This window comes from Aythya ferina (genome assembly GCF_964211825.1).
Source record: "Aythya ferina genome assembly, chromosome: 20".
Lineage (NCBI taxonomy): Eukaryota > Metazoa > Chordata > Aves > Anseriformes > Anatidae > Aythya > Aythya ferina.
Genome location: NC_140318.1, coordinates 6627295 through 6640218, shown reverse-complemented (window position 1 = coordinate 6640218; position 12924 = coordinate 6627295). Strand labels below are relative to the sequence as shown.

At 49.5% G+C, this 12924-nt stretch overlaps 1 protein-coding gene across 9 annotated transcripts in view; it reads left to right on the top strand.

Annotated features, from left to right (window-relative positions):
* COL27A1 (collagen type XXVII alpha 1 chain) overlaps nucleotides 1–12924 on the top strand; it is a 197486-nt gene that overhangs the window by 134565 nt on the left and 49997 nt on the right. For all 9 annotated transcript variants that reach the window (XM_084494237.1, XM_084494233.1, XM_084494231.1 and 6 more), the window contains 3 exons: nucleotides 6148–6201; nucleotides 9084–9137; nucleotides 9963–10016. In XM_084494237.1, the coding sequence (XP_084350363.1) occupies nucleotides 6148–6201; nucleotides 9084–9137; nucleotides 9963–10016 (162 nt within the window). The remainder of the gene's footprint in view (nucleotides 1–6147; nucleotides 6202–9083; nucleotides 9138–9962; nucleotides 10017–12924) is intronic.

Below are 12924 nucleotides of genomic sequence, written 5' to 3'. Positions count from 1 at the left end.
ACTGCATGAAGAGCAACAACTGAAGAAACAAAGCTGCTCCACACACCTGAGGCTGCAGCCCAAGTGCTGTTTGCAGCTTTAGCACCCTGTGTATGGCCTTGGGGAGCACCTCCCAGTGCTCCGTGCCTCAGTTTCCCCTCCTGTAGAGGGCACAAGTCAGTGCTGCCTTCCAGTCTGGGGCCTGGTGAGAGGAGAACTGACAGGGAAACACCTTGGGCTGAACAGTGCTGAGCACTATGCCTCCTATTCTCAGGTGGCACCTGTGGATACTGCTGTATTACGGTTAGAAATAAATATTTAGAAGTGCTTTGAGAACCTTAACAAGATGTTGCCACTGAAGGACAAAGCATCATTAGGATTATTATGCTTTACCATCCCTCGGGACTGACCTTGGATGCAAACTGTAGGCACTGTTTGCTGAAAAGAAAACACAGCTGGCCTCCGCTGACACCGAAACCAGCACAGTGGTATGAAAGCTGCCTGTATTATTCTTAGTCAATTAGTCTCTGTCTAGAAATATCACCCAGAAAGAATTTCCATTTCCATACCAGTTAAGTCATTAGAAGAAAAATGTCGCAGCGGCTTAGTGAGAAATAACCTCTCTTCCCATCACACCTCTGCTGAACAGAGTGTTGGCTTTTCTGTCCTCCTGAGCCTCAGCATTTAGTTTTGGGGCTGCGTTGCTTTTTTGCAGAGCTCTGAGGGGTCAAGCTAACAAGGTCATTTGGTGCTGAAAGCCACCTTCAGCTTTTCCCTGTTTGCTCCTGGGGAGGCCTTGGAGGCACAACAGCAGTGGTCAGGCATCCCAGACTTGCTGCTCTGCCCTCCCTGTGAGTTTCCTCTGGCTGGAAACCCTCAGCATGACAGCATGAGAAAAGACCAGCCATCCATCTCGTTGCAGCTCTCTCCCCTTTCGTACGGACACCTGTTTAAGCTAATGTGGGAGTTCCTGTAGTGTTTCCAGACACTTGAGCTCTCATTGAGGAGCTGAGTTTTTAAGGCACAGGGCAGTTCCTGATGCGTTGTTTTTCCATCACAAGGATGCTGGCTGGGAAAGTTCATTCATAAGATGCCTGTCGTCTTCAAATGCTGGAAGAAGTCCAGCTGCAATCTCCCCTGTACCCTGAAATGTGTGATTTAACCCTTCCTTGCAAGTAGATGGAGGCAGAATAACATGATGAAGAACACGGAGCCACTGGCCCAGGCCACCAGCTTTCCCATCCCAGAGCTGGGAGTTCACCTCAGTGTCCATCCTGAAGGTCAGAGAGCCCTACAGGAGAAGCAGCACCCTGCACTAGAGGCTGAAAATATCAGTGAAGACCTGTGCCAGCTGAAAAAGGCCAAGGCTGACAAACGTCCTTAGTGGGAGTGAGGTCTTGTCACGGCAGGAACAGCTTTCTGAATCCTTCCTCCCGTCCAAGAAGCATGGCAATGTCGTGGTCATCCATGCCCCCATCACACCCTGCAGGGAAGGCAAACACTCATCTAGGGGGTATTTCTTCCTTCAGGCAGGAAGGATGTTGTCCCAACAACAGCAGATGTTATTCTGAAATAATTTGTCAAAGGAAACGAGCACTGTCGGTTCTCTATTCTGTGTGTTCTCCTTGCAGCACCCTTACAGAGGAGGGAGGTGCTGTGATATCAGTTCTGCAGGTGGGGTCTGACGTGGAGTTGACTTGAACAGGGTCAGATGGGTCGCTGAGAAGCAAGCAGGGAATTCACTGATGTTCCTACATCTCACAGCAGCGTCTTCCCAGTGCAACTACCTTTCCTTCCAGCGTCTCTTTCTGAGCTGCAGACCCACCTGGGATCCCCATTCAGGGCTTTATGAGCACTCGAGGGCACGCAGCCTCCTTGCTCTGACCAGGCACGATGTCCACGTGTCACCACATTCCCATCACCCATTTCCCAGAGGGACGTGGCCCCGGGTAGCTGTGGTGTGCAGAGGGTTAAACCGCATGGCTCCTCTTTGCGGGTCAGAGCGTCCTCCCTTAAACTGCGATATTTACTGTTTTACTTTCCCTTTCTTTCATCTGAATGGGAGGATTGTACATTTACTCCCTCCCGCCCTTTGTCCCTGCTTTGTTTTGTTTTGAGTTCTAGCGAACCAGTAAAACAGAAAGGCCACCATCGGTTCCTGCTGGGAGCGACTGGCGGTGCCGTCCCTGGGAGACCCTGCTCACGCTGCGCTCGCCGTTCGCTTGTTCCTCTCAAATGGGCTATGATTTATGCAAGGCCTCATTGCTGACTTGCTCTCTGTTGATGCAGCCAAGAGGGGGGGCTTAATTATGACAGGGCTGGAAAATAAATGGGGAAAACCAGGCAGGAGTTAGGAATTACAATCTGCTGGTCTCCCCCTTTCTGCCCCTCAAGCCTCCAGCAACTTTTTAACAATCTCCATCCTTTTTCTGCCATGTCCTTGGCTGGGGAGTACAGCAACTGAATCAGGAGCGACATGCTGAACTCCCCATCCAGTACAAATGTTTTACATTCCTTCCTGTATACTGTGGCCCTTCATCAGGGCAGCCACCGCTGCTAGGACTTCACGTGCATCATTACGCAATCTGCCTGCAGTCATGTGTGATGTAGAGCTTCTTTTCAACCCTGAGAACCGGGGGAAAAATGTTATGCCACAGCCATTTTAGTGTAATGCCCATAATTCACACACACTTTGATTTAAAGGTTGCCACCAATGACTTTTCTGGTTCTTAAAACCTAAATCTTCTGCTGCGTATATTCCCTTCAGCACCTGTACCATTCCGGCCAGTGAAGGATATCGTTACCCGATCTTCCCTGCTTGTTTCAGAGAGTCCCAATAACTTACCAAGATTTATCTTGCCTAGACGTATCTATTCCATGCTCTGTCTGCCTGCAGACAGCAGCGCTGGTTAATCCAGCCCAGAGCAGCCAGCACTGGCTGCAAACACCGCAGAGCTACCGTGCTGGAAGCCTGTCCACATCTCGGGGTCCCTGCTCTCCATCTGGCTACGGTGACACCACGGGATGCTCCTCTTCCTCGGTACGCTGGGAGCAGCAATGTCTTCCCTGGAGCAGCAACGTAATGTACCAGAACAGGCAGAATTTTCCCCATTTCTGGAGTGAAAACCAGGCCAGAAATGTTGGCTGCACTCCCCCTCCATCCATTTACCCACACAGCAGGTGCAGCGTTTGCCTCAGCCCTGCTTGCGTTGGCAGTGCTGGCAGCTTTCTGCCCGAGCTGCGCTAACAAATGGCACATCTGTGACAGAGAGAGGGGTCTCGGGAGGGTGCTGGGCTCGTGGGCCGCTTGCTGTGCTGCAATCAGGGCTCTGCATGCCATCTGGAGAGCACCACCAGCTTGGCCGGGAAGCACAAGCAGTACATCTCGCTTCATGACCCAGATTCCTGAGAGACTTCAGGGTGGGAGCTGATGCTGCCACGGACAGTGTGTCAGAAGTACCAGCCTGCAAGCCTGAGTTTGGGTGTACAAGTTTGGATGCACCCCAGCCCCTGCGAAATGTTTTTGGAATAGCCGTGTTCTGACCGGTAACAACATTTGCTGCAGGAGCAGGGAATCTCTGTTCTTCTGCAGGGACTGACCTAAGTACCCCAGAAACATCTTAGAGAGCATCTTCCCTCTCTTAAAGGGAGAAAGGAGAGGGATGTCTGCAGGTTTCTGATAAATTGGAAATGAATATATTTACTCTTTCTTGCTTCTTTTGTTTATCTCCTTTTTGTTTAGCAATACATTGCCTTGTTTCATCTCATTGCTTTTCCATCCTCCCCTCTGCCTTAGCATTTGCCAACTTTGTGGCCTTGGGCTATGGAAAACCTCAGTAACTTGAAGCAGTTATCAGCTATGTATCCGCACTTGTGTCTAATTAAAGGGATAATTGATTCAGCAGCCTTTAGCAATGCCACCCAGTGGCAACCTTGCATATGCAGATCCTGCAGGTTTGCCTGCTGTCCCTTGGGTTCCTGCGGCGGGCGATCTGCTGCTCGGTGGAGCGCGGCTTTGCTCTCGCTCCGTGAAGCCTGGCCACAGCAGCACATTTGTGCACTGGGTCTGCTGCAGCTTCAGACACAGCAAAGACGATGTCAGTACTGATGGAAGGGTTGGTGACATGGAGTCCCTGGCGGGATAGCAGAGCTCTCCTGGTAGTTGGTGCCTTCCTGTGATTAGTCAGTATTTCCATTGCAGCACAGCAGTTGCCTGGGACATCATCCCTGGATGAATTTCTGATGTAAGCATCTAACTCCAGGCTCTGCACTTGTTGCCTTCTCCCATGAGTTTTTCCAAATGCTTCTCACCTGGATATTGCTCCCATGCAGAGCCTGACAAGAGCTCTACGGCTCCACAGAAGCGCATGGCTGCTCACTGCAAGAGGCACAGCCAGATGGGCATCCAAGGGAGGGATGCTTCTGTGCCATCAGTGTGCCTCGGGGAGGAGCTCCACTGAGGTTTGAAGGACGATATTTAATTGCACCATGCGAAGGACATTAATGCATGAAGACTCTTGACATTTGGAGCTATTATCAGAAGTTACTCCCTCTGAAAGGCACTGGAGAGTGACCCTCGTCGTGGTTTATGTCTCTGAATACAACTGCTGGGTCTCGCATGTGGGAATAGCAGTGAGGGTATTTTATGACACAGCTTTATGTTGTGAGCGTAACTTCATGGAAAAGAGGCTTTTGGTGGCAGGGGGAAGACACACAACCTGTGAGTAGCTCCTCTGTAGCACCTTGCACCATCAGAGCACTGCTGTGAACAGCCACAGAGATGCACCGGCTGCACAGAGCTCCTCTACAAGCTGCACGTGTATCTTGGGCCAGCTGGGGATGGAGAAAGCAAAGAAACAGGAGTATGGCAAGGAAACCTTTGCTTCTTTTCTTGCTGTCCCCTTAGAAAGGGGATATCAGGGTGAAAACCTCCCGCTTTTCTGGGACCACACTCCAGAGCGTTGCTTTGCAGGTATAGCTTTTCCCCCCGTTGCGTTTGTTCGTTCTGGATGTTTTCCTGAGGGTGCCATTTGAAAACCTCCTTGGTGTTGAAGTGCAACAGAAGAACTTGCAATTTATTATGAAGATTTTGAATTACTTTTACAAAGAGAAATAGCAGGATGGTACCAGTGGAGAATCCATCTCCTGTCTCTGACATGCCCAGCAGCCACCTCCCGGTAGCCGTCAGGATGTTGTCAAACAAGCCTGGGCATGGCTGAACCGACAGCACCCTGCCAGCTGTGGGCAGGTTAGGAAGTGTTTCAACAGGAAGCGAATCCCTTTAGTTACAGATTCACTGGACTAACTAAATATAGATAGCTATCTCCCAATGACCCTTGCTGAGACTAGGGACGAGGTCATGGGAATTGCGTAGCGGGAGAGCCGGCAGTGGCAGAGAGGATGCTCTTCTGCATCCCCAGACCCAGAAACGCACTGGGGTTGTTGGGGAGGGTGCTGTACACCATTTCTCAGGGATCTTAGCTCAAGATAGCTTGTTTCCATCTCCCTAATTAAAAGCAGTTCTGTGTTTTTCTTCATTATCCAAAATGTTGTTAAATGCTGACAAATCCTGTTTAGATTTTTTTTTCCAAGATATGTTCTGAGTAGTGGGGCAGGTCTGCTGCCCTGCTGGCCCCTCTGGCTGTGTCCTCAGACTTTTATTTCCTACTAGCGTCCCAACAGCATGATACTATCCAAGGCAAAATTAGTTTGCACGAAGGTCTGAAGTGGCTCAGTTAACCCAGAGGAAACGTAGCCAGTGCAGCGGTAAAAATGACGGTGAGTCCCAGCTCTGTGCGACCCAGGAGCTCCCGCTATCGATGCTCCTGGGGAAGCTGTGCTGACGTTTGGGGAAATGCTTGCAAAACAAAGCCACACCACGGCCTCGGCCTTTCTACGAAACGTGCTTAACTCATCCCCTATAGCGTGTGTTGTGGCTCTTGCAGCTCCTCGTGCTGCCGTTCCAGCTGGCGCCCAAAGCAGAGCCAGCTGTGGAGTGAGCCGTTCCCATGGCCAGGAGCAGCTCCATGCGCTCTGGTAGCCAGGAGGAATTACTGAGCTGCATTCGAGGGATGCTCTGCTGCTTCAGCCAGCAAGGTGGACCAAAGAAATCGTTGACTTTCACAGCAAGTAGAACTGAGAATTAATGGTGCTTTTCTCTTTCCTCAGGGTCTAATGGGCTTCATTGGTCCGGTAGGGGAGCCTGGAATAGTGGGAGAAAAGGTAAGGTTGCTTGCAACGAGCTGGTTGCTCTTCCTGTTGCAGGATGAGGGAGACTGGGGCGGGGGAAGATTGAAGGGATTTAAGTTGTCGTGTCAGTGTAACACCCAGCTGGGAAAGCAGCACATCCAGGGTGTCTGAGTGAGTCGTAGGCCAGGCACAAGTCACCCATTTTGCATAGGAATTAGTATCCTTACCCTCCAAGGAGATGCTGTCAACTCTTCTCTGAAAACACCGATTATTTAAGCTGTATTCATTCATAATCTGCCAGAAGACTTGTATTTGACAGTCAATTCTGTTTTTCCTGGAGACAAAGGACCCATCAGCCCTGTGCTCCTGGTCACAGGGGAGGTCTGAGGGGTTTAGGTTACAGATGGATTCGTGCAGAGATGTGCTCACAAACCCAGGCTGCATTGCTAACAGGGTCACACAGGACCAGGGCTGAGCCTGCTCTAGACAGGAGGGCTCACCAAATTCCCAGGTGCAGAAATCATCAAAGAGCACAGCCGTGTAGCCGAGCAAAAGGCCTGTCCAAATGCTTCACTTTACCAAGGACCATGCTGTCTGCCTGCCCTGTGCTAGCCTTGGGCACGCTGCTAAGGGCTGGTGCCCTCTTGTGTACAGCACAGATACATGCTTCCTCCAGGAAGAAAAATGACTTTATTTTCCATAAAAAGCAAATGGCCGTTAATTCCTTTCCTATTAGAGTGTAAAATTATATTCAGGGGTAGCTTTTAAAGACAAATCATCTATGTCATTCATTATATTTCAGCTGCAGAGTGCTGGTTTTCATTGGTGGCTTAATTATTCACAGTCCAGCCATAAAGATAGTAAAGAGCATAAAATGATGCATTCCGCACATCAGCTCACTCGCTCTCTTTTATTACTTCAAGCCCTGTCCTCTGGGTAATGATGTCAAGCCTCTGTGACAGTTACGCTGTGTTCACTGCAAATGCTTTTTATTGCTTGTCTGCGGCAGCCCTGGGGAGCCCTGTGCTCTCCTCTGGTGGGGCAGTAGCAGAAGCAGGCTCAGTCCAAACTGCCAAGGCACACAAGAAGTAAAAGGAAGGACGTGATGAGAGCTGCGTTTTACAGGAGGAAAGCATAGGAATAAAGCATCTGTGAAGTGTCCAAGGTGGTTACGCAGAAAGTCAGTGCCTGAGTGAGCCCTGTGTGGGTCTCAGTGGCAGCTGCAGATCTGAATTGAATGGGAAATATGAGGTCTGCCAGGCAGGAGACATGGGAAGACCTTTTTCCCACTCCAGTAAACTCCAGTATCACATCTGTCCCTGTTCTGTGCCAATGCCTTGACCACATGAGCTCTATCTAGCTGCAGACCAACTGTAACACAGTGATGTTACACTGGTGTCCAAGCAAACCCGGGCTGTCCTTTTATAATCCGCCCTAGGAGATCTTCAGCACAGCTGCGACTTCTATCAGACTTCTCCTTTAACAACACAAACTCGGAGATGACAAAAATAACTATCATCAAATCAAAACCTTGACCAGGCCTCCAGTTGGCATAGCATCCTGCAGCTTACTATGTTGCTGCGAGCTAAATGAAGTGGGAAATATGCTTTCATTAGACAGAGCTGAGTCAGCAATCTCTGTCCCGAGAGCTGCAAAATTTAAGACCGAAGCCAGTAGAATCCAAAGATTATCAAAGAGAACAATATGGTTAATACAGACTTAATAAAATCCATACATTCACAGGAAAACAAAAAAGCCGTTGGTTTACAAGGGCCAACTGGTGACAACACATACTCTGGGGCTTGCTTTTTAATAAGATGCTCAGAGCCCAGAAAATATTTCCCCTTACAGTATAGCCCTTGGAAGGTAGGTCAGAGTTTGGGCGTAAACTCCTTGGCAGCATTTGCTAACTCCTCCTCTTCATCCCCCCGAGCACACAAACACAACACACCTAATTCCCGGTGCATTACGGGGCACAGGCATTCGTGGTGGGAATTGCCAGTCTCCAAAAAGCAGCAGCTGACATCCCATAGCCAGAGCTCTGCCCACAGCATCAGGGGGTGTGGTGGTGCTCGCAGAGCCTCACACCTCATCCCCCGTCCTTGGCTGAGCTGAAGGGCCAAGGATGTCCTTGGAGAAGTGAGACGTTCTGTTTGTGGGGATAAGTAGGACTTTTGGAATTAATAAGTAATTTTGGGGGTGTATGTTATTGATTTTAATGCCAAATGGTGGCTTGTTTTAAAAGGACTGGTGTCTTCAGGGCAGGAGCTGGGCTAAGGAGGAATCCAGCTCCGGATCCCTCATAAACACAGGCCTCCAGATCGTTGTTTGCACTGCAGTCTCACTATGAGCCACAGGATGGGACCCCTAAATGCCTATGATTTCCTGAAATCACCAGCCATCTGTCCCAGACAGCTTCTCTGCCTTTTTCCAGCGTGATTCTCTGCTCTCAGCAAGCCCCTCATGACCACAGCTCTCAAATCCATCTCTCTGAAAAGGGCAGGACGTGTAGGAACTGGGGTAGTGCCGAACAGAGGCATGCAGGCCGTGGGTGGGATGGGCAGGAGCTCTTCTGGGATCCAGCCCCAGCACTGCCTGGACTCGAAGGTGGTCCTGAGTGGGTGGCTCGATTCTTGTCCTTCAGTGGTTTGAAGTCGATAGAAAAGTCTCATCTCTTGGGTCACAGAGGGTCAGCTAATTCTTGCTGTAGTCCTTTAGCTACCCTGATGAGGTGGGTGCCTAAAGGAGGATGCTTAGCACTCTGTACTGGAAGCCTCTGGTGGAAATCTGACGGCACAGGCTGCAATCTGTGGGTCTTCCAGTTGTTGCATTGCTCTACATCCCCGTTGCAGCCAGCACAGAGTGCTCGTTAGCACAACTCCTCACTCTTCCCCATTCACTTTTGTCTCTCGCAGGGTGACCGTGGCTCAGTGGGACCCCCGGGCCCTCCAGGAGTCAAGGGGTCGATGGTAAGGAGTAAGTCTGCATTCTCTCGCTCTTGCTGCTGCCTCTCCCTCTGTCCTAGCAAAGGGTGCAGCTTCTCCTGCTCTTTTGGTTACGTGAGAATAGCTGCAAACTGGTCCTGTATCTGGGGGATGGAGGAGGCCATTTGTGGGCTGGTTATTGAGGTGTAACCTCTCCCCAGCACTCCTGTTCAACAGTCTCCCCAGTAACACTGGGTTTCCATGTGTGTTCTGCATCTCCCAGCAGCTGAGGACCTGTTGCATCAACAGATAACGAGGAACTACCCAGGTGCTATGGCACCCAAAGGCACCCCGAGGATTATCTTTTCCCAAATGTTCTGTCTACGGGCCAGACAGGGCCTGGGGGCAGGGATTTCCAAACCTCTGGTGGTCACATCCCAGCATGAGATGTGGGGCTGCCTGCACACACAGCCAGGCTGCTTTGCTTTGCCATTTGCACCACTCTCTGGGGACCCTTGTCGATGAGTTTAACAGAGAGGACTTAGTGAGATCCTGTCTTGCTCTGCCATGCACCCCCTGCATACCATAGCACAAGACCCAAAGACGGATTTTCACATTAATTCAGCCCCCTCTGTTCTGGGCTGCTCAGAAAATCTCGCTGCTTATATTGCTGCTAGAGTTGAGGTTGGGTTTTTTATGGTCTGGCATTTGCCATGTGTGTCCCAGCTGTTTTGCCCTGGCAAATAACAGACCTGCCAGACCTTGCAGGCAGCCAGCAGTGCCTCGTTTTCTGTCTTCTACCTTGGGGGAAGAACAGCTGAGCAGATTTCGGGAACTAACACCAGGCATGTCTTTTTCCTTCCCTTTCAGGGGCACCCCGGGATACCAGGAGCAGTGGGTTTTCCTGGAATCCCCGGACCAGCAGTAAGTAAAGGTTATCACCTCCTCGTAGTGCTACACAGCATCCTATATCCTGGGTGTTCATGGATTGAGTCAAGCAATCGTGTCCTGGCTGGTTTGAGTTCAAAAGACAGTTTGTGAACAAGACCTCGTGCGCTGTCAGAGTGGGGCAGCTGAGCAGCAGCCCCCAGATGTGCCCTTTGTCTGGATTTGCTCATCTGGTGCACACGCAGCTGGGGCTGGAGCAAGCAGTTGGTGAGGAGGTAGATTTTACTCTGGCTCCAGTTTCTCACAGCCTCTGTTTAGGTGGAGCTCCAGCTCTCCCAGCAGCACGAGTGCTGCCCCGTGAAGGCAGTGCACATTGTGTGCTGGAACCAGCAGGAAGGCAGCTTTGGGTGGGAACGGGGAACAGATTTTGCTCAGCGTGTGAATTCCCACGTTGTGGTTAATTGAGAGGAAGATCACAGCAGTGAGATGGGCAGTGCCAAAGGCTTGGCCTCCAGACCCGTGGCAGCTCTGCCCAATGCAGTGAGCTCAGGGATGCTCTGGGCACACCAGCTGCAGCCAGCTGCTGGCTAGGGACAGATTTCACAGCTGCGTGTCTATTGTGATGATGGAAGGAAAGGGTTTGAGGTCAAGCAGCGCCCTGGGGTGACCTGAGGAACAGCAACACAGCACTGGCCAGTCCCTTACAATCAGAGCCCCCAGCAGTGAGCTGCTGCCTGGCCCCTCGTGGCAGCATTTACGCTTGCTGTTGACAGAAGTCTAGGAGGCAGATGGATATCTTCAGATATCCCTTTTTAGCACGTTAGCTGCTCTGTGACTTGGGGATGGCCAGGGAATTAGGCAGGCTCCGTGCCTGTAGGCACTAGAGAGGCCGTGACAACGTCCTGGGCAGAGCTGGGCTCTGCACTGACCTTGTGGCACAGAGCTCAGCCCTGAAGCACTGCCCAGTGTACCCCTAACTAGTACCCTTGGTGAGGGCTGAATTTTGTCTCACTGGGACAACAGTATGGGTAAGGACATCAGCTCTGACCAGGGATGATGAAACCTCCCTGCAGAGCTCTGGGTGCTGAGACCATCCCAGGTCCTTCAGCTTCCCTCGGTGCCCTGTTCTCCTGCAGGCAAATAACCAACAGGTTCATCCAAGCAAAATGTTTCCTCCAAGGCTGCATTTAAAAAGTTGTAATTCAGTAAGTCAAACTTCCCCGCAAAGCCAGTAAATCAAATAATCCCCTAATATTAAATCCCCGCTCTTATTAACTCCAGCTGTTTCTGCCTGTTTCTCCACCAAACAACCCTTCATTATTTGCTTCTGAAGCCAGACCTGTGGTGTGTTGTTGTTTATTATCAACTGTTAAACTCTTGGAGATGAAGCTGTCCAGTGGGCCTCAGCAGCCCTGATGGCTGCTTAATTCGGTAGGGGGTGAATGGAAAGCAAAGGAATAGGCAATGGTAGGAAAATCTGCCCTTAATTTCAGCTCACTGAGGCTTGGGAATTTATTTTCTCTCTTCCTTCTCACCATCGTGGTATATCTTTTCTGTTAATTTGTAATTTTGAAAATGATGTATACATACTGGTATATTAAAGGTCACTCATCTCCTAAAATACTTTCTTGAAATTCTGAGCATGGTATTGAATTGCTCCCCTCAAAATTTTGCCACCACAATTAATCTTTTTGTGCTCATTTTTTTTCACATTGGGATAACTATTTGGGATAGCCTGAGATTTACAGGAGAATATTCTAAATGCCAACAAAGACTTTCATTTCAGTATGTGTTTTTCATAAAAATCTGCATAAAACAGGCAACTGACACATCTACTGCTTCTCCGTGCCAGTCACTACTGACCTCACCAGCAACACTGAGATGTGCTATAATTACAAATATAGTTACCATAAACTAACATTTCCATTTTGAGTGTGAACAGCAAAGCATTTGTATTCTGGGTTTACATGCCATGCAGAATAACTCGGCTCCAAAAGCAAGATCTTTATTAGCAGCAGTGGTACAAGCAGAAGGAAGATCACAGTCCAACTTTGTTCTAGGCCTTGGTGGAGCTTGCAGGGTTGACAGTTGGCAAAAACTCTGAATATATAAATAGCAAACTTGATGTGGAATTTTTGAGAGAGTAAGAATGTAATGTGTCATTCTGAGGTTTTCTTTTCTGACAGCAGAAAGGCACCAACTTCAAATATGGGTTATTCAAGTTGTAATGTAGAAATAAGTCCTGTTAATTGAACACATCATTCAGTGTTTGAAACTGATACGTGTTGAACAGAAGAATAGCTATTTAATTTTCTTCTGTATTTCCTGTATGCATGTTAATGAATCAAACATGTACAAATTCAGGATAAATGACAACATGAAGCCTTTCTGTAAGGGTGTGATGAACAGGATCACCCTCAACACCAACAGTCTGAATGAAATTAGTCTGTCTGCCAGCATGAATGTTTGTGCAGCACTAGCAGCACAACAGTTACTTGAAAATAAAATCAGAGTTTGGCTGAAAGGGTCAAACTTGGATACCTACAATGAGGTGCCTGATTTTGGACAACTGAAAAGCACATCCTGGTTATTATTATTTTTTGTACTGACACCGAGCAACAGCTGCTTTTAATAGTTTTGGAGGGAATTCTGGATCCTCAGCCTCTCTTCAAATCATACCACTTACACAGACAACAGGCTGCAGATACTTAAGCTTACAAACCTCAGCCAGCATCCTTGGCCTAAATGTTGATAATTGAGAGGCAATCGGTGAGTTCACAAAAAGACCATTTACAGACGAGGAAACATGGCCACATCTTTGGCAAGCGCTCGGGGAGCCAAGTGGCTGCTCCAGGCTCTGTGTCCATGTCCCCTGGGGATCACACGGGGACGTGGGGTCTCACCCCCAGTGCTGCCTGCCTCCTCCTGCAGCTTCACTCTGTTT